Source organism: Puntigrus tetrazona, chromosome 24 (assembly GCF_018831695.1).
Source record: "Puntigrus tetrazona isolate hp1 chromosome 24, ASM1883169v1, whole genome shotgun sequence".
In the NCBI taxonomy this organism is placed as follows: Eukaryota; Metazoa; Chordata; class Actinopteri; order Cypriniformes; family Cyprinidae; genus Puntigrus; species Puntigrus tetrazona.
Genome location: NC_056722.1, coordinates 20323390 through 20347362, shown reverse-complemented (window position 1 = coordinate 20347362; position 23973 = coordinate 20323390). Strand labels below are relative to the sequence as shown.

The following is a 23973-nucleotide window of genomic DNA, read 5'->3' as shown; positions in this document are numbered from 1 at the left end:
AACACAGCTGCACGAAACATGTGATGTTAAACAATGGGTGCTGCACGTAATTACAAGAGAGTATTACAATCACAGCATTGCAAAGAAACATATGTTGTCCATATGCGAGTGCATAACTGTACATGTACAATGTTTTTCCTAAATAAGGTTTGCGGAGGTGGCCTTTTTTGTGCTGGGATATCCCGGTAAGCGCTTCTTCACCAGTGCATCACGATTTATAAGCATACAATTTTAATGAGGCAATTACATTCCAGCTCAGGAAAAAATACAGCTTAGGTAGGCACTTTTGCTTAACCTGAACATGGGAAAATCCATACATAGTGTTTTCGATCGGTGTTGCATCTTGGTCTACAGTAACTTTCAACCATCTATACTGCGCCGGAAATATCAGACGTTAAAAATATAACTATCAATCGGTAAAGTCTTAAAGAACACTAGACGGTTAACTGGAATCATAATTCCTTAATAGTGAAATCAAACAAATTCACGTGTAAACGGTAATGTTCTGGACCTATGCCCAGTTATTGTATTTGTGAACATTTGCCACAAGTGGGCAGAATACAGACAAAAAGAATTGCACTTTCGATGAAAAAAAAAAATCTTTGAGCATGCTAGATATACCTCAACAGTTTGTATATTCATTACCTCTTTGTTTAAAGGAAATAGGTGTAGTAAATCAAATACATTTTTCTATAAAAACGTCTTATTCACGTTAGCATAATAATAGTTTTTTTGTTAAATGAGTGCTAAAAAGACCAAAAAAGCACAAAAAAAGTTCCAGTGGAATGAAAAGTTTGTGTAATATTTAAAGACAATATAACTATTAATATTGTAACATTTTTTAATAATTTTTTAGTATTAAACTGTTACAACAATATTAGTAGTATTAGTTTTATTAGTTATTATAGTAACATGGTCTTAAAAATATAATGAATCACCCAATAATCATTTTACGAACATAATGTATAATATACATATTTAATGTGAAGAATTATAGTCTGGGTAAAACGCAGTGTACTGTAACGTACATAGTTACTTTAAACTGAAAGTCAGTTTCAGAATTCGGATTAAACATAAAAAAAATAAAATAAAACAAACGGTACAAAAAACCTCAGTACATGTTTAGCGCTGGTAAAAGTATATACAAAAGACAGTATGTACAAAACTATTTACCGTTTCACAAAGTCACAGTGATTTTCACATTTAGCTAATGTACAAGATTCATGCTTACGGAAAGAATTATGATATAAAAATAACTCAATACAAACAATTATAGTGCTCAAACTGACGACCGTGTCAATAATACAATCAAGGCATTATTTAGAAGTCTCTCCAACCGCATTTCTACGTCTCAATATGGAGTTTGTCTTTAAAAAGAAAAAGGCAATACAATCACATGTCCAAAGAAGCCGAAGCAAACAGGAAAAGCCTGCAGCTCTTCCACAGGTGTCAGAGTCTTGCTTAAAGTCACACCTTCCTTTTTCCTGCCGCGTCGTGTCCAAACAACTCGCTTCCAAAAAGTCCTGGCAAGCCCCTCGCTTTCCGTCGCCCCTCCAGGCAGGCTTGCTGGATTTGAGCTCCATCACGTTTCACCCAGGAACTGATTTACGGTCGGATCCGCTGTCCGAATGTAAAAAAGCACCAAATGTTTGCACCTTTCCGAGCTCTCGTCAATCAAGGTTAACTGTTTTGGCAAGAGACGGAGCATCTCGGCAGGCGCGTCCAAATGTTTTAAGGCGCTTGGCGGCCGTTCAAAGAAAGCTCAGATAGAAATACCGAGCAAGCCGAGTCTTGTCGCTCATCTTAAGAGCTCAAAACAAACCGAATTTGTAGCGCTGCGCCACTAGCTGACCAAAAACGCCCCGAAGAAGCTTGACTTCTCGTCCATGTCGATGGTGCTCACGTTGCTGACCGTCACAAACACCCTGTCGCCTCCTCCGAGCTGAAAAAGCCCGGCTTGATAGATGGAATACAGGCCGTATTCAGTGTCACGTGACCAGCAGGTCGTCCGGGCGTTCTTCATTAGCAAAATTGGCACCGGATACGAACTTACTTTTTTATAAACGTACTGCAACATCGGTTTCCCCCGAACCGATTCGCCCGACGTCCCGTCCTCTTCCTCGCGGTCGCTTTCGTCTTCCTCGATAAGCGTGTGTCGGAAATAAGTTTGGGAGTAGATGTAATAAAGCCCGGCCTGCGGCACCACCAATTCTCCGTCGCTTAACTCCACGTTCTGGAGGAAAGCCAGACCTTTTTCCGACTCCCACGACTGAATCTTCTGGCCGTAGACCTTCCTGTTCGGTTGACCTGCATTGTTAAGCCAAAGAGAAGGATTACGGGTCGGGTTTGACAGAAAAGCTGCATTGTTTCAGCATTTGGCAGACGAAAAGGAACGGAGTGCTTGTTTCAAAGACTCGGCTCGAGTTACAAACCAGCTTTTTGTTTCAGGCAAATGGCCACAGAGATATGATGAAACTGTTTGCTTTTTTTAAAAGGAGTAAAGCGTCCTCTGACCTACATTAAAGGTTTACGGGCTTCCTTTTAGGGAAGCTAACATCAAAACAATGTTTAATTGCAGGAACGCGGTGCCGTTTTTGCATAGCACACCGCTTTTCCAATCTCTTAGTGTACTTGGACTATGACCCGAAGATTAAGGAGTTGTTGCGGTAATGATTCAGCACAAAAGCGAAACTGAGCTGCTGAAGTCAAACTTGACCAAATTCCTGCAGCTAATAAACAAAGCTTAACTTTGATAAAGCAAGTATTTCCTGGAACAAAACATACCTCCTCCGTCTTTTTCTGGTATATAGCTCCCGGTCACATGTGCAGCAATCTTAGGCCGAGGGGAATCGTCTTGCTCTTGGATCACCAATGAGGGAAGCACACGTGAGACTTCGTCTGTTAAAAGCCCTAAGGTTAATTCACTCGTAGTTTATCTTTTCGTGTAAACACAATATGAATGTGCGGTGAAATACCTTTGACGGCAGATGAAATTTCCTTCTGGTAACGACTGGACATTGACTAAAAAAAAAAACAGAAGAAAAAAAAGATTCAGTTTCGGGTTTCACGCAGTGCTGACCAATTCTTCAGCAGCGTTTCTCATAATTGGGTTTCCTCAATTTAAGCTTGGTAAAATAAGGAAATTCCTTTATTAATTAAAAAAGGAAAAACGACCCGAGTCATAAATGGACTCATTGTGTACACCCTGGCCAGCTTTATGATTCACGGGCCCCCCCTCAGGAGCGGATACCTTTTCGATCAGAAAGTGGAGCTGTTGCGTGACCTGCCAGCAGGGGTCGTCCTTTCCCTCCGCCGTGTTCAGTTCCTGAGCCTTTATCGTTCTCAGGTTGGCCCGCATCAAACACGACACGCTGCTCTTTGAGAAGGTTTCTTTCATCTGTAAATAAATAAAAGGATGTTTTCGGCACTTGTGATTTTATGAAGAATGTGGCCAACGGCTAAATGTTCAGCTCGGTGACCGAACGAAAACCTTTTTTTTTTTTTTTTTTGCACGACTTAGCCTATTGTTTTATAAAAAGCAAACATGACATGCGTGTGCTTATTTTTATTTAAATCAAATGTAAGTCCATGTCAGTCAACATATCATATAACACTTGTTTTAGGGTTAGCGTTTGTAAGCATAAAAAGCCCCAAAAAAATATATGAAGATACTTTAATGTGATTTTAATGATCTTTTTATAAAATGCAAAGTCGTCATATTCAATTGACTTTCGTTATTGTACGGTTGATTATATTTGCATTCACAAATCGCAAAAATACATTGCATGTTTACAAAATGTATTTACTAACTATTAATATTAAAATCGTATTTTTGCTTGCATACAATGCAGAATACATATACATTTTTATAGATGCGTGCTTTTATTAAATGATAAATGCTTAAATCGTGTCCTTAAGTTCTTTGCATACACAAAATGCAAATACATGCAATTATCATCTATCGATTCTATAATTTGATAAAAATTATACAATCATTTCTATGGATACAGAGCGCAAATTAAAGACACCCTGTGCTTGTTTTCAATGTATTACACAATAACAATGATAGAAAGTTATATTTTGCATACACAAAATGCTGACTTCTTGTGCAAAAAAAAAAAAACCTAACTTTTTTTAATAACCGTGCATTGCCATTGATTGTATTCTGCTGTTGCTTAACTTGTACTTCAGGCTCCGCTGAGCGACCTGTTGGCAGCTGTCCACTAAACAAAATGCAGGCAGAAACCCCAACAAACGAACCGTGAAACTCTCTCAAACCAAACTCATTCGCTCAACAGTCTTCCATTTGCCGCATTTCCAGTGTCGCAATCTGCAAAGGCGTTCGGGCAAACTTTGCACAAGTTCTGAGGTAACATGCATGAAAACGCTCAAGTTAAACGACCCTTACCGTCGATAAGACGTTGCTGAAATATATGAACGTTACGGCCACTGCTATAGTTTGCAGGAGAATTGCAGCCAGCAGCAGAAGTCCGATATATTGCATGGTGTGTGAGCTTGTCATGCTGACCATCGCGTGTGTTACTGCAGCTCGAGACAAAAGCTGGGGCAGAATTCCTTCTCTCTACATATGAAAAAACATGGAGGCGGGGCAGCGCTTGACTATCAAGGAAACGAAGCGCAGGTTTTGCTTCTCTGTAAAGATAAGTATGTAAAGCCTCTTTCGTTTTGGATTTTCTGATCATTGCGATCATAATGTGCGAGAATTAAGAAAATAGACACCCTTCGTCTCATAAGATCGTGCTGGGAAATCTAGTTTCAAGTCATATTCATCTCAAAATTGAATTCTTTTTTCCAACTCTCAAGGTCTTTCCTAACCCCTTGGGGTTTTCTTATTCCTTGCAACACCAATGGAGATGTTTGACGGAATGACGCTTTTATTGTGTTTCGGAAAAGAAACAGTTGAAGTGAACAGTCTCAGTTCCATTGAAGACATATGGATGTAAAACGACATGAGGCTGAGGAGATAAAAATTTCCATTTTGAGTATATTTCCTTTAACTCTATAGAGCCTACTTCATGAATGTCTAAGGACCTTTAATCATAAGCGCCATAAACCTTTCTAAAGCATATGTATGCTCTCATCTGATTGATAGTTCATTATCTTTTTAAGTTAACTGTTATTGTAATTCTAAAGATCCTCGTTCATGTTTAGGTGGCATCACGTCTTTGTGGTTTAAAATCTGATGATAAAGTACGCGTTTAAATATATCATTGTTTTTTAGATCAAATTTGATACATCAGATTTTTGAGAAATTAATTTGTACATCTCTCAGTCATCATTGTACTGAATTGAATTGTGTTTATGCCCATCAATATTAAAAATACAGAGATTTGAAGAGCTTTGTGTGTGTGTGTGTGTGTGTGTGTGTGTGGACTGTATTACTTTCTATCTTGTGTAGAGCTGATTAGCTGGACCAAGTTTGTTATTAGTTGGTTTAAACTGTAAGAACTTGAATTCATGACCAACTTGCATCAGCATCTAAAACCATCTACCATGTTCCAAAGCACTAGCTTAAGGCGGATTTAAAATAATTTACACTTTTATTTAAATGAATTGATTTTCATTGAGGAACATGACTGATTTTAATTCTGATTCATGTATTGTTCCATTGTAATGCTGCGTTGTTCTTGTTCGAGAAAACATGACCATTTCTGACTGTATTTGATTTCTAACATGTGGTTGCAATCTGGTCCCATTTACAAAGTCTAGGGGGTATTCCATGTATTGTGCTACTCAGGGGCTGGCCAGTTCTTGCCATCTGATTTAAAGAGCTATTCTGTTACTCCCATCAACTTCAGCTGACAGGTTTTGGTGGGCCCCTTTAAAAAAAAAAAAGTCAAAAAGGTACAACTACATTTTCTTTATGTTATCCAACCATGTCTAACTCTTACATATGCTATATATAGTTTTCACATGACAAGCTGATTTGCTCATGCCATTCCAGGTGCTTCATAACACCAAGAGCCTTCCAGTTCCAAGCCAATGGACAAATTTTCCAAAGAACATGCACGTTATACAACTCCCAAAATGTTTAATTAAAAACAGTGCTGCTTTTGTTCCATCCATGAGTATGATTATTAAGTTTAAAGACATAATAAATATGAATAACACTCTTTAAAAAAGCACTTCTCTTTCCAGCAGACCATATTTACTCGTTAACCTGGAGGTGCTTACATGTTCTCTCACATTACCGTTTATAGAAGCTTTTAAAATGACTCCCAATGTAAGTTCACCGCGGAGCGGGAAGCTCTGTCCTACTCCGCAAACGTCAGCAAAGTTACCCAATATTGCTTTTTTTCATAGACTTGTTTGTGCCAGATGTGTCACGCTGAGATTAGATCAGCTTCTATAATCAACAGCAGATGAACGGAGGTGACCAAACAGGCTTCGGCAATCTCCTGGGACAATGACTGTGACTTCCTCCTAAAAAGTAAAGCTCAGCAGAAAATGGAGGGTGTTCTTCATTATTAAGGATCAGCAGTTCTCTTTTATAGGGTTATTGTGAAGAACCAGTCTGATTGGCAATACAGTCAAACAATGCTTGTGGTAATCGTTTACATTGATTCACAATTCCGAAGCCAAAGCAAGAGATTACAAAGCTAAACAAAATTTCCCTGCAAGTAGAACAATGGAAATACTGGTACGAACCTCGTTCTTAATTCAAATATTTCTTTTTGTTTCCACACCCATTCTCTTTCTTTCTTTCTTTCACTCTATCTCTGTCAGCCAGCTGCGTTCGACCGCGGTCTCTGAAGGCCACGGTGTTGACATGTCCTGCTCTGAATCGCAGGCAACCTAAACAATGCAATGAGCAGCACTGTGGATCTGAACGTATCTGGCACAGACACGGTGGAAGGGAGGAGGAGGAACACAAAGAAGGAGAAAAAAGAAACACAACGGCAGGCGACCAGTGGACGGGCCGGAAACTTGGGATTTTCCAGCAGAAGCGAATGCAAAGTGTAGATTTGGCGGGGTTTGTTTTAGCTGACGCCAGGAAAAGCTGCAGCCAAAGAGTGACAAACTCATCGCTTATGGTGACCCTGCCACATTCATACATCAGCAGAAAGATCTGAGGATCTATTTTATGAGTGTGTGGGTGGTGTTTGTGTGGGAGGTAGTGGAGGGAGATTCTTCTGCACATGAAACACGACTGTAGTCTGGCGCCATGATTGACCGATGTCCTGCACCAGAGAGAAAATCCTCCCCCACTGACTCCCTTTTTCTTGGAGCTGAAAGTTTAAGCAACTCCTGAACGCACAGGAACACTCTCTAATCGTAAACTATCACAATTTCAAAAGGAGAAAAATCCAAGACTATATCTCGGGAGCTTAAGTCATTAATCGTTTCACTTTAGTCAGTAAGGACCATCTAACAACGGCTAAGAAACTACACTGCAACATTCTGGCAAACATTAGCAAACGTATAACAGCGTCCTGGAAAAAAACCCATACCAACAGCATGGTCACGGTTTAGAATTCATAGCAACCACATTGCAAAGCCCTAGCAACCACCCAGAACACATTGCAATGCCCTGGCAACACAGACCAACACCCTAACAACTTCACAGAGCACCCACCAACACCTCAACATATAAAAACACCCCAACAACCTCCCAGAACACACAACAGCACCCTGACAACTTCTCAGAACACCCACCAACACCTCAACATATAAAAACACCCTGACAACCACCCAGAACACAGATTAGCATCCTGACAACTTCTCAGAACACCCACCAACACCCCGACAACCACTCAGAACACAGATTAACACCCTGACAACTTCTCAGAACACACACCAACACCTCAACATATAAAAACACCCCGACAACCACTCAGAACACAGACCAACACCCTGAACAACCTCTCAGAACACGCACCAACACCTCGACAACCTCTCAGAACACATAACAACACCTCGACAACCTCTCAGAACACCCAACAGCACCCTGACAACCTTTCAAAACACATAACGGCACCCCGACAACCTCTCAGAATACACAACAATGCCCTTGTAACCTCTCACAACATTAGCAAGCAGTGTTTGCACAGGAAAGCCCCGCTCAAGGTTCTAAATGTAATTCCAAACACAAAGCCTCAGGGCTGTTTTATATCAGCCCCTCAGTTCAGTACAGTTATATAGAGCTGAACTGTGATATCATTGTGTTACTACGCACTTTTCCAAACTGATAGCAAGCTAAAGTGAGAACTAACAATAGGACTTCAGGGCTGCTTTTCCCTCCTAAGGAATACTGCAGGGGCCGTAAAGACTTGACAGAGCGCTGATGAATGTGTGATCATATCCGTGGCGAAGAACATGGGGGGTTTCACAGAGAGTTACAGGGCCTTGATTCAATGCTCCATTGCACTTGGGGAATCAGGAATTTGGCTCGTGAAAAGACCCCCAATTTTGGGGGGCCCCACTTTATCGTCTGAAAAAAAAGCTGTTAGTGTCAAATGCTCAAAAATGGAAAGCAGAGCAAGAGGAAATGAAGAAGGGGTGAAAGAGTAAAATCGTTTGTTGGAGTTATAAAGTCATGGAGGGGCTAAAATCATATTCTGACATGCCTAAGCCATGCAATTAAAGTGCCAAGAGACTTAAAGGCCAGGATACAAGGGCGTATTGTGCTTCTCAGTGACATCACTCCTGAGTAAGATGGAAGGGAGACAGGGAGATTCCCAGTTTTCCCTCTGGGGTGAAAAAGGCCATGGTTGATGTTGATTGCCACGTCGCCATGTGGGAGGATTGTACCGAGGACCGGCCTGCCCTCGCTCCATCCATAGCCATCAGAGCTGAAACGAATGCATGCTATATATATATTTATTTAGGTTTTCAAATAGACATGCACTTCAGGTCAGAGATCGCTGAGAAAGTCTGTCTCGAACCCGCTAAGGAGGAGATTTCCTCAGCAGATTTATGAAGATGAAAATGTGAAGGCTTGGAGGGGTGTTGTATGCTTTTAGACTTGGCAGTATTTCTCTATTAAGAAGCTGTGAAGGCCAAATGGTCATTCTTGGGTGGGGTGTGATAGATGAGCTAAACTCTGTGAGCAAACGCACAAGCCAACATGTCATGTACAGAAAAGTACATGAAACAGACTCAGATGTTCATCAGAAAGTGTTGTCTAAACAAGGTTGACCACTCTGTGATGTACATGATGTACTGTGGACGAACTAATATCCTTGGGTTTAGCTAGAGTTAATCTAATGAAATACATTTCAACATTACTGAAGTACTATCAAAGAATAGATAAAAACATGTCAGTATTCACAATTTACAATTGTTTACCATTTTTTGTATTAATTATGATTATTATTTTGCTTTTTTTTATTGAACCATCTCTTTAATTATAAAAGGTAAATGTACTGTTTTAGAGAAAATTATGCTCCTCAAAACTAAAAAAGCATTAGAAAGAGTGGGACAAAGGATAGGACAATTATGGGATAAAAAGTCATAATAATAACATAAACATAATTTTCCAACATAAATTGTCCAAAGTGACACAAAAGACAATAAATATGACAAAAAGTCATGGTTATATGCAAAAAGTCGTAATTATGACAAAGTATATCATAAATTATATGTCATATGTCATATTTATGACCTTTTAACCTTCATTAAAATTATGACAGACCTCACAAATTCAATAATGAGACAATTTGTTTATTCATGACACATTTTGTTTATTCATGTACATTTATTCTCAGAATTGTTTGTCATAATCGGGTTTAATAATCGTTTTGATTCTATGACAATGGTGACATCCACACCGCAACTGTTGCAATAATGACAGAAGGATATTTTTCCAGCTGATGAATGATAATAACATCTAAATCCGCTGTGTCGGACAACATGGCATATGATAAACAGAATCTTACTGTGCGTTGGTGTGGAGGCTTATATAGATGTTTTTATAGTTCTCATTATCATTCTTTTTAGTGTGAACAGGTCTTTATGGTGGTTTTTGAATCAGTTCACAAATCACACTAAATGATTCATTTGCGAATTAGCCTGGGCAGAGTTTCCTAAAAGCACTGTAAGCCAAGTAGATTGTAGAGACCATTTGGTGCCAATTAGGCTTATGATACTTTTGGGAAAAGCAGCCCAGGCCAATTTGCAAACAAATTGTTCGCTGTGAATTGTGAACCAATTTAACAGTTTCATCGTGAAGAATCATTTAAAGAGAATGATTTTTATATGAATCGTCCATCGTTATTGCTTCTTGGAATGCGTCTTCAGTAAATTAGTGAGGAGCGACATAAAATATTCATTGTGATTGTTCACACTGTATTTGTTACAACTGAACAGAATTCACTTCCAAAACAGTTAAATGTGCGTTTTTTTGACTCTGCTAAAGCATAAAAAGCAGATATTTAAGAAACATGCTTAAGTTAACATACTTGTTTATCTGAAAAACAATGTAAGTTATTCTCCTTTAAAATGATGCATTCTGGCCCGGAATATCAGCCTATGTTTTTATTTGTTAAACCCGCCCACTGACAGTTTACCCAATTGGATTTCGGCACCCTGGCTTACTAGTTGGCGGAAAACACTGGATATTTTCATGACATTGTCATGTGAACTCTTTTCTGTTGGTGTCGTCAATCTGGCAACCTGCCTGTGCGTCAAGTCTGAAAAGGAGGTGTCCGCCGAAAACAATTTTAGAATATGGACTGCAATATGAAAACAAGAATGAAAACATCCTGCAAAGTTTTAAACTGCGCCGTGTATAAAGTTATTGTCTCAACAAAAAAAAAAATCGATTCTGAATCATGTCACTTTTAAAACGAGTTCCAAACCGCTTTATGTTGACGTCAAAAATGAAACATTAGCATATTGACCACCCAGCTTTTTTGCAGTTTGTCCTAATGAAATGTAAATCCTTGCATGCATGTCAATCTGTAATCTGTTTAGGACTTTCAAAGCCAAAATATGCACCTTTCATAACCCATATTAGGGGCACTTCAGTGTTGCCAAGTCCATGCTTTTCCCACTGAATTGAGCTACTTTGACGCTCTTTCTGTGTGAGTTTTTATCCTCAGGTTTAAGCGACACCTATAAGCTATATATTTAGCCCCTTGAAATCGATTTTTACAAAAGAAACCCCACGAAAAACATGGATTTTATCCTACCGGTTCACAATTTTTCCGGGAATAACCCCTGAAAAGCGATTGGGCTGATTTTGGGCTAGTTTTGAATAAAAATTGTGCAGATTTTGTTGAAAAAACCTGGCATGCTCGGGGCACTTTAACATCATTTTGAATCACCAATCGCTTGAGTGTCTAGCTGTCATCAGCTCAGGGATATTGCAGTAATAGCTTTGACAATGAACTGCTTTACAGGAAAACGGGAGGCCTGGCTTCGTGCAAGCAACTACCCTTAAATTCAGGAAGCAATGAACAATGTGAAAGATAACATTCCTCCAAGCGCTAGGTATGTGAACTACTCGGGTCTTGTTTTCCTTTGAAATAATCACGCAGCTTTCTCCCCGATTAATCATTGACTACTTGTATTACAGCGTGCCATAATAATCTACAGGGGATTTGAGACGTTGGCATGAAAAACTCTTCCTGAAGGCGAATTATGCAAAGTTTTGAAAATGCGTATCAGGTTATGTAGCTGCTGGGAACAGGAACTGCCTCGCGCTTTGCCATCTAGCTTCTTGAGATCAAGTTTGGCCGTGTGACATGACCTGTCACACTCTTGAGTAGGTTCACATAAAAACATCTCAGCTTTTTTCGGTTTCTCTGTCAAACGATAACAGGTTATTCCAGTCAGCAGGATAATCTCGGTTGGGCCTGTAGGCTAACGCTGCCTCTGTTTACTTAAAAGAGTTAGCGATTCACCCTTCTGTCACAGTCACATACGAAAAGCAAAAACAGAGCTAACTTCTTAAAGACTCTTCAAACTCTTAAAGTTAACAAACTCTTAAATCAAATAAGAGGTTTTCATAAACGTGCCAGAGAAAGAGCCAATTTTGTTTCAAGTTCTTGTGAGTTCATTTGTTTTGTATTTTGCGATTCTAGCGAAAAAGACACACCCAGGTATGTTTATAGCTTAGACGCTGTCAGTATAATCATTATAATTATGATGAGTATCGTTTCAATACGTAATCAATACAGCATTGGGTGCAAGGTATACGTTTGTCAGTTTGCTGCTGGGAATCGATCTTATCACAACACATTTTAACTTGACATTCTGAAATGTTATAAACAAATATATATGAAAAGTATATACAAATATTGAAAAAAACTATATATCAAAATTGAGATTAAAAAAATTGTAATGACAAAATTTGACTCTATTACTCTTAAAAAAAATGACTCTTAATTGTAATATTTTTAGGTTTTTTTTAATTTTTTAATTTTAATTTTTTAATGTATAATTATGTCTGTCATAACAGTTTTTTATGTTGGAAATAGGCTGTCACAGAATAGCTCAGTTAATTTTTTTTTTTACAGCAGACAATGTGTATATATAACATTTTATATAAATCTATTAAAAAAAATAATTGCGCTGAGAAAATTAAAATGACATTAATAAAATGACTGGATATGGCTCGGCTAAGTTTAGTGTTAATTTTATAAAACAATTAAATATATACAATACAAATAATAAAAACGATTGAGTATTAAAAAAATCAGAAATTGTTGAAATATAGTAATATATTAAGAAAAGGAATGTGCAGTGCTGGAGAACGGTGACATCTTTCAAAAAAGCAAGTCATTGTCGGTGGTTTATTTTGTAACCAACAACTCAAATAATCAAGACGGTTCCCAAACAATTGTTATATTTTAACACAGCATCAAAAGAAACATGATCACGACCTTCGCTGACTCACATACTCATCATACCTGAAAGAACACAGTGGTATCATTTAAAAACTGGCGTGCAGAGTGCTTAGAAAACAATAAGAGCTAGAAAACAGGACGTGAATGTGGGTGCATTACAAAGATCATCCGTTAAAAAAGTCAGTTGTCTTTTTATGTATTTCCCTGAGAATAACGATAGTGTCTGTAAAACATCAAGAGAAACTGATTATTGTCCCCACACTCCCAATTTAAAAAAAAAGAAGCAAAGATGCAGCAATAGCGAAGATCTCACAGGTGAGAAAAACAGCGAGAGCCGCATTCCGTCGAGCTTATCTGCTCCCCCCGGCGTTTCCCATGCGCTAACAGTGACGGATAGCTTCCCTCAAATACTCCCTTCCAGCTCGTGTTTCATTAAACCACCACTCCGCTAGGTTTTTAGGAAATTCCCTTTTGTCAAAACTGCTGACTGCCAGCAGCAAAGAAACTGCCAAAGAAGTTGCAATTCCCAGACAAGAGCTCAAACATTTTCCCAGTAGTGTTGTATTTTAACAGACGTAAGTTATATGTAAACATGATCATACGCTTTGAGAAAAGATTTTATGGCACAAACATATTTCTATGAACATGTGCTATCCATCTAAAATTATATCTGTCCCTGAAAGCTCCGTCATGCCAAAAGTATATATATCACTAATTTCCCTATCCATCCTATTTTTTTAATGTATTAATATTATTAATTGCTCTTGCTTTTTGTAAAAGTAAATAATGCACACACACACACACTGGAAACTATTGGAAAATTTGGAATCTGAGTGCAAAAAAAATTGAGAAAATAATTTTTTATACTGCATGTTATTTGTTTTGCCTATTATAACCCAAACATTCAACTAGTTCCAGTGAAGAAAGTGCATTTGGGTTCGTTTGATTGAGAATAATTAGAATGCACAATGAAAAGCATAATTTTGAAAAACTTGGTTTTTGCACATTAACTCTTCATATATAGACCGAGCTGAGTCTTTAGAGATTCTCCTTCAGCCAATGGATGTAGTTCCCAAGACTTCGCTTTCCTACAGAAAAAGCAAAGGGTCCAAAAGCGAAACTGAGGCATCCATGGAAACCATCTTCAACGTGATCAACGGTGACGTCCACTCCGGCCTCTTCCAGTCTCGTGGCGTACATGAGTCCGTCGTCTCTCAGCACGTCATGCTCACAGGTCATGATGTAAGCGGGCGGCACGGCCTTCAGCACTTTAGTATCAGCTAGTAGAGGCGCCGCTCTCACATCCAGCAGGCCTGGCAGCTTCTCCAGCAGCTCTGGGTCACCGTGAAGCGGAACCACGGGTTTATAGTTCTTCTGGAAGGCCACCGGAAGAAGCTTGGTCCAGTCTGTCTTGGCTTTGGCCGCTGCTACCTCCTGACCCTGATCCAGAGCTGTGTGGTTGTTGGCCAGCAAAGCAGGAACAAGTTTCTGCTCACCGTTTAGGTACTCCAGCCAAACGCGAGCAATCATTGGTCTGTATAGAATGGGAATGTCGGCGTTCTGCTGGTAGGAGGGAGTGTTGAAGTCCAGGGCCTGAAGCGCAGGGTAGACCAGGGCCTGGATTTTGAACTTAATAGGAATGCTACTGTCTAAAGCCACCTTTGAGAACAGAGACAGAGAATTTGCCTTTTACTATGAATACCTTTAATAACACTAGTAAACAAAACATATTTAACAATATTTAGGTGTTTTATTTATATATATATATATATATATATATATATATATATATATATATATATATATATAAAAATATATATATATATATATATATAAAAATGATTTAATTTAGTTTAATGGTAATTAATTTAGATTTTCTAAAAAAAAAAAAATTTCTCAATAGTTTTCTCATTTATGACTGTGATGATGACATATCATGATGAAGTGTAAAATTATTAAGCATTCTAACAATATAAACATTTTAGGCTATTTTACTTCCATAATCTGTATTCTTTAACATATTTGAAAAGAAAGTATCCAAAAATACACATTTTTTTATTTATAGGTTATCAGTTTGCATCTGTAGACTTTTGCAATATACAAAAGGCTTTTTCTCAAAATGATTTTTTCCCCCTAAACCGAGCCAGAAATCTCCTTTTTAGTCACTTTTACAAGCACCAGTTTTTAGGGGTTTACAAAACAAATCATATATATATCATATATCACTCACTTACTCTGAAATTAAAAAAATAAACAATTTTAAACCTGGCTTTATGCAACATTCAGTTTTCAGTTCTGAATATATATGCAAATCAGTATATCAATCAATCAATCATTTTTATTTATATAGCATATATATATATATATGTATATACATATATATATATATATATATATATATATATATATATATATATATATATATATATATATATATATATATATATATATAATTAGATCATGGTATCATTTGCATATTTAAGCATACTTAATAAAAAAAGCAACAGTGTTAATGTACTTTTAATAATCAACTGGGGAAGTATGGTTATATTTATTAGTTATAGCCTTGATCTCTTGTCTTAATGAGAAACCAGTTTTAAATGATGAGAGTTTGAGGTGATTTCTCAGACCTGTTGTGCCACAGCAGCGGCCAGGTTTCCTCCGGCGCTATCACCTGACACAGCCACTCTTTTAGGGTCTATAGAGTACAGACTCAACACCTCTGCTGTCAGGATGTGTTTTGAGGCCTGAAAAACATCATTATACTGATCTGGGAAACGTGCCTCCGGTGCCAACCTGTACCTGAACACACGATTAAAACAAAATAAAGTAAATAACCCCTTTAATCATACAAAGACCACAAGCAAGATCCAGAACTTACTCTACAGATATCACGACTGCATTCAGCTCTTCAGCCATAGTGATGCACTGAAGGTAATATGGTTTCATCTCTATAAACACAGAGAGAGCAATTAAAAAGGTTGAAATGTATTATTATTAGTAAAATATCTGAAAATAGTTTCGTTTCTTGAGCACACGAGGGCGCTTCGAGACTGCAGCTGCAGAGCAAACCTCATTCTCTCTCCCAGTGGTGCACAACTTCTAACGCGCTCCACGAAACCCTTCATTAGCATAAAATCATATGCGTTTTTATGTGTAAAACAGAAACTATCATCTACTTGTACTGCCAAATGTCCATCCTCCTCCATGGAGATAGACCACGCCCCTTTTGAAGCTCTGCTCCTGTCCTGAAACAGTTGACTCAAACACTAGAGCTTCCACTCCTCCGAAAGACGCTTCAGTGACTCGGACGCTGTTGCTGGACTCGATAGTTTTAGTATCCACCCAAGTCGAAGTGTATTTAACTAAACCCAACGGAGAAGTCAGTCCAAGGTCATGAGCTACAAAACTCTGAGAGAAAAACAAATAGTTGTTTCTGTCAGCATCTCTCTTTAGCAAATCCATAAATCGGCTCTTTAGTGAATTATGTATCAATTTTATAGCGTTTATTTAAAAAAAAATAAATGCATCGATGAAGTCAATGCAAAATCTTACCAACTTCATCGTACCACGTATATATGCATCCGTGAGCATGAGTTTCCATGGCTCTGATATAGTGCTGGGCAGAGGCAGATAAATATAATAAGCGGCTCCTATTGTCAGTAAAATCGTCCCGATCAAAACGGGCCGCATTATTAATTATGTTAAAAGAGTATAAAATAAACCGCAGCAAAAAGTGTCAGTGTTCATAAAGAGTGACTGTATGTATGACACTTGACCTGATTACTCATGCTAGAAATTATGAAATCACGGCAGATGTTTTATGTTAAAAGTCCTCTTGTCCACCCTAAAGGAGCTGTTTCCCTTTGCAGTTTTTATTAATGATTTTATCTGTCAATAGCTTTACATTTATTGCCTCCCATTTCCCAGATCAGTTAAGTACACATAACTAGTAGTAATCTTTACTAGTAATTACGATTTTTATTTTATTTTATGTTTTTGTGTTATTTGATAATTTTAAATGACACAAAAGCATAAAAATAAAGTATAATTTTAATTTGTGATTATTATTTAATAATTTTTTTTATTACTGCTATTGTTTTTCTTCTGGATTCGTCGTGGACGCACTTTTATTGTGAAAAATCGCCAAGCTCTGTTGGTTGCACTGTACCTCACCTTTACATCGAAGATAAAAGTTTGCACTATCAGCTGTTAATAATTATGCAATATTTATGTTTTCATTATAAATTTCATTCAAGCTATTTCAAACTTCTAAAAATGAGCAAGCAGACCAGACGTCTGATTCCTCTCTTCATTATCATGATTTATGATTTTGGAGTATCCTACATATTCATAGACATTATAACAACAAATATTACATTTAACACATTTTACATCCATGTTGATAATATTGTGTAATTCTAAAATGTACAGGCAGCATAAACAGTCCCAATCAGGTACAGTACGGCCTGAGGATATGGAATTAATTTTGTGAACAAAGCACTTTTTTTTTATTATTGTAAACCTGTCCATGACTATTAGACGAATTGTTTCAAATACACACTTGTATGCTGAATAAAATGTATGATTATTATAATTTATTTCCATAATACACATGTAATACTTTTACTTTCCCAGATGCCGTTTCCCAGATTCTGCTCTGAAAATCAGAGATACAGTAAAGGTTTTCTTCCCCAAAGAAATAAAAGCATGTATCAGAACGTATCAGTCAGTAAGAAATGAGTCTACTCCTTGAGACCTGGTGATGCACATCTGTGCAGACGTCACGCCTAGACGCAGCTGCACAAAACTAGGACAGAGAGCAACAATTGCATGCTGTGTGTGCGCAGGAATAAAAATGTATACCGCTGCAAGTCATAAGTCTGAAAGACATGAACTGTCTTGTCTTCCCTAATTAACTGAGAAATATGAGAACTACTGTAACTAGTGTCTTGTTTTACTTGTATGGGCTTGCTTTGAGACTTATTACTGTGTATATATATATAGGGGTGGCACGATACACTGATATGTCACAGTTCGTTATGATTTTGGGGGAAACACAACAGGAAAAAAACATGAATATGATCAGCTTCTTTTCATTTATTTTGAACAGACATTAGTACAAAAAATTCAACTAGTTGTGAAAGTACGCAATATTATATTGCACTGCATATATAATGTTATATATAATCTGCACATACACACAAGGACCAAATTGTTAAAATATATTTGATTTAGTTCAGTTCACAGATAAACAACGGGAAAAACAGTGCTACATGTAATGTGGCCTATATATGCTGAGTTTCTGTTCATTTTTGCTTCATTTGTTTACAGAAAGGAAACTCAAATGGCAAAGGTGACCTTTATACAGTGATGCATTATTATTAAGACCATAAGATTCTGCTGGTAAGAAAGCAGCTAAAGTGATCGCATCGGTGCACACACGTACACACACACACACACAAACATACACTTCACTTCCTGCATTGCTAACTTGTTTGCGCAGTTGCTACCGCTGGAATGCTACTGAAGTATAATTAAAGCCTTTAATTTACATAAGACATAATATTTCAGCATTCAGATCGTTACATTGAAAATATTATGGAATATTTGGGCTTCATTTCACAAACAGTTGAGTGCATAAGTCTTATAGTAAGTCTATGTGAGAGCCGCTTTCAGAATCAGAAACTGGTCACTGTCTAGGGGGCTTTGTTTGACTGTTACTGTCTAACTGGTCATTATTAATACTATATATGGGTAGTTGACAAATAAACTGTGTCCTATGGTGCGACAAAAAGTTCAGGGAAAAAGACTAAATACACAAATAACATGAGAAAAGTGTATCGTCATTGTTAGAGTTACAAATAACAAGAAAGAGGTTTATCTTAAATGTTAGAGTATTTTTTCCTTTTTTTTCTTTCATTTCTGCTGTCACACCATAGGACACATTTACAAGTCAACTACTCATTTTTCAATAGACACTGTCTATTTTTGGTCACTCTCTGCAGATTAATAGAAAAAATAAATTCCAGCTGGTCATTTGTAAAACTTTTATAAATCTTCATTTTCATAGTTTTCTTTATATCTTATGTTTTATAATACAAATTGTCAATTTGTTTCGGTCACCCTCACAGATTTGTATAGTCGTCATCGCATAAAAAAATCAACAACATTAAATAATTAATAATTTCCAAGATACTTAAGAATTAGTAGAGATGTACTCACTTTCAAAAAACCCATTTCTTTAATCTGGATTATCCTGCATTATATGGTATTACCTGAACTATACACCCACTGCTGCTAAAACAATTGTGTATTGTTACTAGTCTTGGGCTATTGAAACTATTTATTTTCTTTTTTCTTAAAAATAAAAACACAGCCTGCACCTTGTTTGTGAAAATGGCGTAATATTACCTAATTTGTTGACACCCAAGATAAAAAAATGTTTGTTTTGCAAAATAAAAATAGAAAATTATATATACACGCACACACTGTATATATACATATATATACACTGTGTCAGGCGCTATCACCTGACACAGCCACTCTTTTCTGGTCTATAGAGTATAGACTCAACACCTCTGCTGTCAGGATGTGTTTTGAGGCCTGAACTGCTTCATTATACTGATCTGGGAAACGTGCCTCCGGGGCCAATCTGTACCTGAACATACAAATTATAAAAATGACAGCTGGTAATTAATGTAATTAAAGCTCTTAAGGGATGTAGCAATAAAATTATACAGTAGACATTGCTTACTCAATTGATATTACAACGGCATCCAACTACATTTAGCACTGTTAAAAAAGTATATTAAAACAGTGAATTAAAATAACATTAATAAAATGACTGGATAGCATGGCTCAGCTAAGTCTAGTGCTAATTTCATGAAACATAATTAAATATGCATAATACAAATAATACAAATGATTAAATATAAAAACCTAACAAAAACATTTTTAGATAATATATTACTATATTCCAACAATTTGGAGATAATTCATGTAGATATAATATAAAAAATATAAAATATAAATATAAAGCCTAACAAGAAATTTTTTTGAAATGACATTGTGGAAATACAGTAATATATTAAAATAATTAATGTGGGTAGTACAGCTGGTCTTTGACATAATTAGCAAGAAATGTTCATATTGTTCAAATTACAATCCCTGACGTTTTTTGGGAAAGCAGAAATGTTTTTTCCATGTGCAATACTGGAGAACGGTGACATCTTTCAAAAAAGCAAGTCATTGTCGGTGGTTTATTTTGTAGCCAACAACTCAAATAATCAAGACGGTTCCCAAACAATTGTTATATTTTAACACAGCATCAAAAGAAACATGATCACGACCTTCGCTGACTCACATACTCATCATACCTGAAAGAACACAGTGGTATCATTTGAAAACTGGCGTGCAGCGTGCTTAGAAAACAATAAGAGCTAGAAAACAGGACGTGAATGTGGGTGCATTACAAAGATCATCCGTTAAAAAAGTCAGTTCTCTTTTTATGTATTTCCCTGAGAATAACGATAGTGTCTGTAAAACATCAAGAGAAATTGATTATTGTCCCCACACTCCCAATTAAAAAAAAAAGCAAGATGCAGTAATAGCGAAACACCTCACAGATGAGATAAACACATTCCGCTGAGCTTATCTGCTCCCCGAGGCTGTTACAGAAGAGGTTCCCATACCGCTTCATCATCAGCCAGATTCATCCCCCGAATTCTAACCACTCCCTCAAGAACTCCATTTCCCATAGTCCCATAGTTTTCCTGGCTTGTTATTTGGAATTTTACTATCTATTACTTATTGTTTGCTGCCTGCCCCGACCCTGCTTGTTCTAGTTCTTGTCGATTCTTGAAGTACAGCGATCAAGTTTGCACAGCCAGTGCATTGAGCCTAATGTCTCTACTGTAAACTTATCAAGGCATCTGTTTGGGGGAGCTGAGCGTGACGTGTTTATGGGAGAAGTGCAGGCTACGGCTGATTACACAACCCAGGGGGCGCTGGTGTCTTTGGGTCATGCGTTGGCCAGTACTGTGGTGCCCCAGTGTCATCTATGGTAAACCTGCCTGAACAAAATCAAAATGCCTTTCTTAATGCTCTGATCTCTCCCTCAGGTCTCTTCGAGGATGGTCTCAGTGCAAAACGTTTTGCTGTCACTAACCTCACAGTTCGGCCAGGGGCCGATAGGGGAATTAGATGTGTTGACCTGTCAGCCATGGGTTCTTCGTTCACTTGATGGGGGTTTGTTGGCTGCAGTTCCTTGCCAGACACACTAGGGGCATGGTGGAGTCATGGGCCCTGTTTAAGTGAGTGGCTGTGGTGGACATCTGCGCCGCTAGCTGGGCATCAACACACACGTTTTTCCGTTTCCACAGACTGGATGTCACTGCGGTGACTATGTCCCGTAGTCACGTATTGTACCGAGTGAGTGGACTGAATGGGAATGTTGTGTTATGCATATAACTACTGTTCCCAAGAGGAGGAAAATAAGGTTCTGTGCCCCACACAGTCGGGGGCTGCGTGAAGAGCTGGACTGAACAAAGGGGTAGCCCCACCCACATCGTCATGCATCACTGGCCTTTTAGGCATGATTATAGGTGTCTTCAGCAGATGGTGCAAGAGTGTGATATCTCATAGTCATGTGTACCTCGTTTCCTTCTGGGAACAGTAGTTATATGTTAGGTTTTTATGATGTTTCATGTTTTAGTTAGCTAGTATTTTTTACCTCTTATTTACGTAATCACAGTAACCCATATGAACCCAAAGTAAATGCAGTTTGATTGAGAATAATTGGAATGCACAATGAAAAACAATATTATTTAGAAAACCTTTAAAAAGTTATCTGCTTTTGCAAATTAACTCTTATAGAGTCTTTAGAGGTTCTCCTTCAGCCAATGGATGTAGTTCCCAAGACTTCGCTTTCCTACAGAAAAAGCAAAGGGTCCAAAAGCGAAACCGAGGCATCCATGGAAACCATCTTCAACGTGATCAACGGTGACGTCCACTCCGGCCTCTTCCAGTCTCGTGGCGTACATGAGTCCGTCGTCTCTCAGCACGTCATGCTCACAGGTCATGATGTAAGCGGGCGGCACGGCCTTCAGCACTTTAGTATCAGCTAGTAGAGGCGCCGCTCTCACATCCAGCAGGCCTGGCAGCTTCTCCAGCAGCTCTGGGTCACCGTGAAGCGGAACCACGGGTTTATAGTTCTTCTGGAAGGCCACCGGAAGAAGCTTGGTCCAGTCTGTCTTGGCTTTGGCCGCTGCTACCTCCTGACCCTGATCCAGAGCTGTGTGGTTGTTGGCCAGCAAAGCAGGAACAAGTTTCTGCTCACCGTTTAGGTACTCCAGCCAATAGCGGGCCAGATGTGGTCTGTATAGAATGGGAATGTCGGCGTTCTGCTGGTAGGAGGGAGTGTTGAAGTCCAGGGCCTGAAGTGCAGGGTAGACCAGGGCCTGGATTTTAAACTTAATAGGAATGCTACTGTCTAAAGCCACCTTTGAGAACAAAGAATATATAAGAAACAAAAGAAAAAAATGTACTATGAATACCTTTAATAGCATACTAAAGCACACTAGTAAACAGAACGTAATATTGAATATTTAATATTAATTTTTATTGTATAATTTTAGCCATATATACACTACTCGTGAAAAATTTGGGATATTTGAGGAAAGAACATTTATTGTATTATCTATTTGCATCTGTACATTTTAATTAAAATACGCATCCAATGTTTCTGTTCTAGAAATCTATGCAAATTAGTGCATGTTTAATTACAATGCATTATGCATAATTTTATGTACTTATTGCTAATATTTGGGAAGTATGGTGATATTGGGTTAGTATTGCCTTTATGCTATTTGTCTTGTCTTAATGAGAAACATATTTTAAATGAGAGTTTGAGGAGATTTCTCAGACCTGTTGTGCCACAGCAGCGGCCAGGTTTCCTCCGGCGCTATCACCTGACACAGCCACTCTTTTAGGGTCTATAGAGTACAGACTCAACACCTCTGCTGTCAGGATGTGTTTTGAGGCCTGAAAAACATCATTATACTGATCTGGGAAACGTGCCTCCGGTGCCAACCTGTACCTGAACACACGATTAAAACAAAATAAAGTAAATAACCCCTTTAATCATACAAAGACCACAAGCAAGATCCAGAACTTACTCTACAGATATCACGACTGCATTCAGCTCTTCAGCCATAGTGATGCACTGAAGGTAATATGGTTTCATCTCTGTAAAGACAGAGTGAGCAATTAAAAAACTGTTAATATTAGTAAAATATCTGAAAAGCGTTTCCTTTTCTTGAGCACACGAGGGCGCTTCGAGACTGAGAAACTACTTTTCTCATGCCCAGCGTTTACCACTAGAGCACTAAACACAATTCTTCATTAGCACGAAATCAAATCCAATTTATAAAACAATAAACTATCATGTACTTGTGCTGCCAACTGTCCATCCTCCTCCATGGAGATAGACCACGGCTCTTTTAAAGCTCTGCTCCTGTCCTGAAACAGTTGACTCAAACACTAGAGCTTCCACTCCTCCGAAAGACGCTTCAGTGACTCGGACGCTTTTGCTGGACTCCATGTTTTTTACATATGCCCAAGTCGAAGTGTATTTAACCAATCCCAACGGAGAAGTCAGTCCAAGGTCATGAGCTACAAAACTCTGAGAGAAAAACAAATAATTGCTATATATATTTATATATATAAATTAATAGCATTCATTATATATATATATATATATATATATATATATATATATATATATATATATATATATATATATATATATATATATATATATATATATATATATGAATGCAAAATCTTACCAACTTCATCATGGCACGTAAGAGTCCATCCACTATCATGAGTTTCCATGGCTCTGATATAGTGCTAGGCAGAGGCAGATAAATATAATAAGCGGCTCCTATCGTCAATAAAATCGCCCCGATCAAAACGGGCCGCATTATTAATTATGTTAAAAGAGTAACAAAATAAACCGGAGCAAAAAATGTCAGTGTTCATAAAGAGTGACTGTATGTATGACACTTGACCTGATTACTCATGGTAGAAATTATGAAATCACGGCAGATGTTTTATGTTAAAAGTCCTCTTGTCCACCCTAAAGGAGCTGTTTCCC

The 23973-nt window shown here is 37.8% G+C and overlaps 2 protein-coding genes and 1 long non-coding RNA gene across 7 annotated transcripts; 1 reads left to right on the top strand and 2 right to left on the bottom strand.

Annotated features, from left to right (window-relative positions):
* Nucleotides 1–877: 877 nt before the first annotated feature.
* Nucleotides 878–4561, bottom strand: tnfsf10 (TNF superfamily member 10). 2 transcript variants are annotated; one of them, XM_043225886.1, is made up of 5 exons: nucleotides 4409–4561; nucleotides 3251–3397; nucleotides 2976–3021; nucleotides 2785–2898; nucleotides 878–2307 (listed from the first exon to the last, which is right to left on the bottom strand). In XM_043225886.1, the coding sequence occupies exons 1-5, from the start codon at nucleotides 4529–4531 to the stop codon at nucleotides 1844–1846; spliced, it is 894 nt and encodes a 297-aa protein (XP_043081821.1). In that variant the 5' UTR covers nucleotides 4532–4561; the 3' UTR covers nucleotides 878–1843. The 2 variants fall into 2 exon arrangements, with proteins under 2 accessions (XP_043081821.1, XP_043081822.1); XM_043225887.1 differs by having other exon boundaries at nucleotides 2785–2859.
* LOC122329585 lies at nucleotides 3408–5335 on the top strand. The gene is made up of 3 exons (XR_006247933.1): nucleotides 3408–4369; nucleotides 4549–4665; nucleotides 4825–5335. It is a non-coding gene; the product is annotated as an uncharacterized LOC122329585 (long non-coding RNA).
* Nucleotides 5336–12794: 7459 nt separating this feature from the next.
* On the bottom strand, nucleotides 12795–23891 carry LOC122329860 (neutral cholesterol ester hydrolase 1-like). 4 transcript variants are annotated; one of them, XM_043226482.1, is made up of 5 exons: nucleotides 23663–23891; nucleotides 23265–23496; nucleotides 15694–15763; nucleotides 15443–15614; nucleotides 12795–14471 (listed from the first exon to the last, which is right to left on the bottom strand). In XM_043226482.1, exons 1-5 carry the CDS (start codon nucleotides 23798–23800, stop codon nucleotides 13851–13853), a joined length of 1233 nt encoding a protein of 410 aa, XP_043082417.1. In that variant the 5' UTR covers nucleotides 23801–23891; the 3' UTR covers nucleotides 12795–13850. The 4 variants fall into 4 exon arrangements, with proteins under 4 accessions (XP_043082417.1, XP_043082416.1, XP_043082419.1 ...); XM_043226481.1 differs by lacking the exons at nucleotides 23265–23496; nucleotides 23663–23891 and adding exons at nucleotides 15992–16223; nucleotides 16368–16576; XM_043226480.1 differs by lacking the exons at nucleotides 12795–14471; nucleotides 15443–15614; nucleotides 15694–15763 and adding exons at nucleotides 20061–22315; nucleotides 22740–22911; nucleotides 22991–23060.
* Nucleotides 23892–23973: the final 82 nt, after the last annotated feature.

Coding starts and splice junctions, on each gene's coding strand:
- LOC122329860 (XM_043226482.1), bottom strand. CDS start 23,800: ATGCGGCCCGTTTTGATCGGGGCGATTTTATTGACGATAGGAGCCGCT. Junction 15,764..23,264: donor ATGGACAGTTGGCAGCACAA/GTACATGATAGT, acceptor CTGTGTTTATAG/AGATGAAACCATATTACCTT. Junction 15,615..15,693: donor GCAGTCGTGATATCTGTAGA/GTAAGTTCTGGA, acceptor TCGTGTGTTCAG/GTACAGGTTGGCACCGGAGG.
- tnfsf10 (XM_043225886.1), bottom strand. CDS start 4,531: ATGGTCAGCATGACAAGCTCACACACCATGCAATATATCGGACTTCTG. Junction 3,022..3,250: donor TCCACTTTCTGATCGAAAAG/GTATCCGCTCCT, acceptor TTTTTTTTTTAG/TCAATGTCCAGTCGTTACCA. Junction 2,308..2,784: donor ACCAGAAAAAGACGGAGGAG/GTATGTTTTGTT, acceptor TTAACAATGCAG/GTCAACCGAACAGGAAGGTC.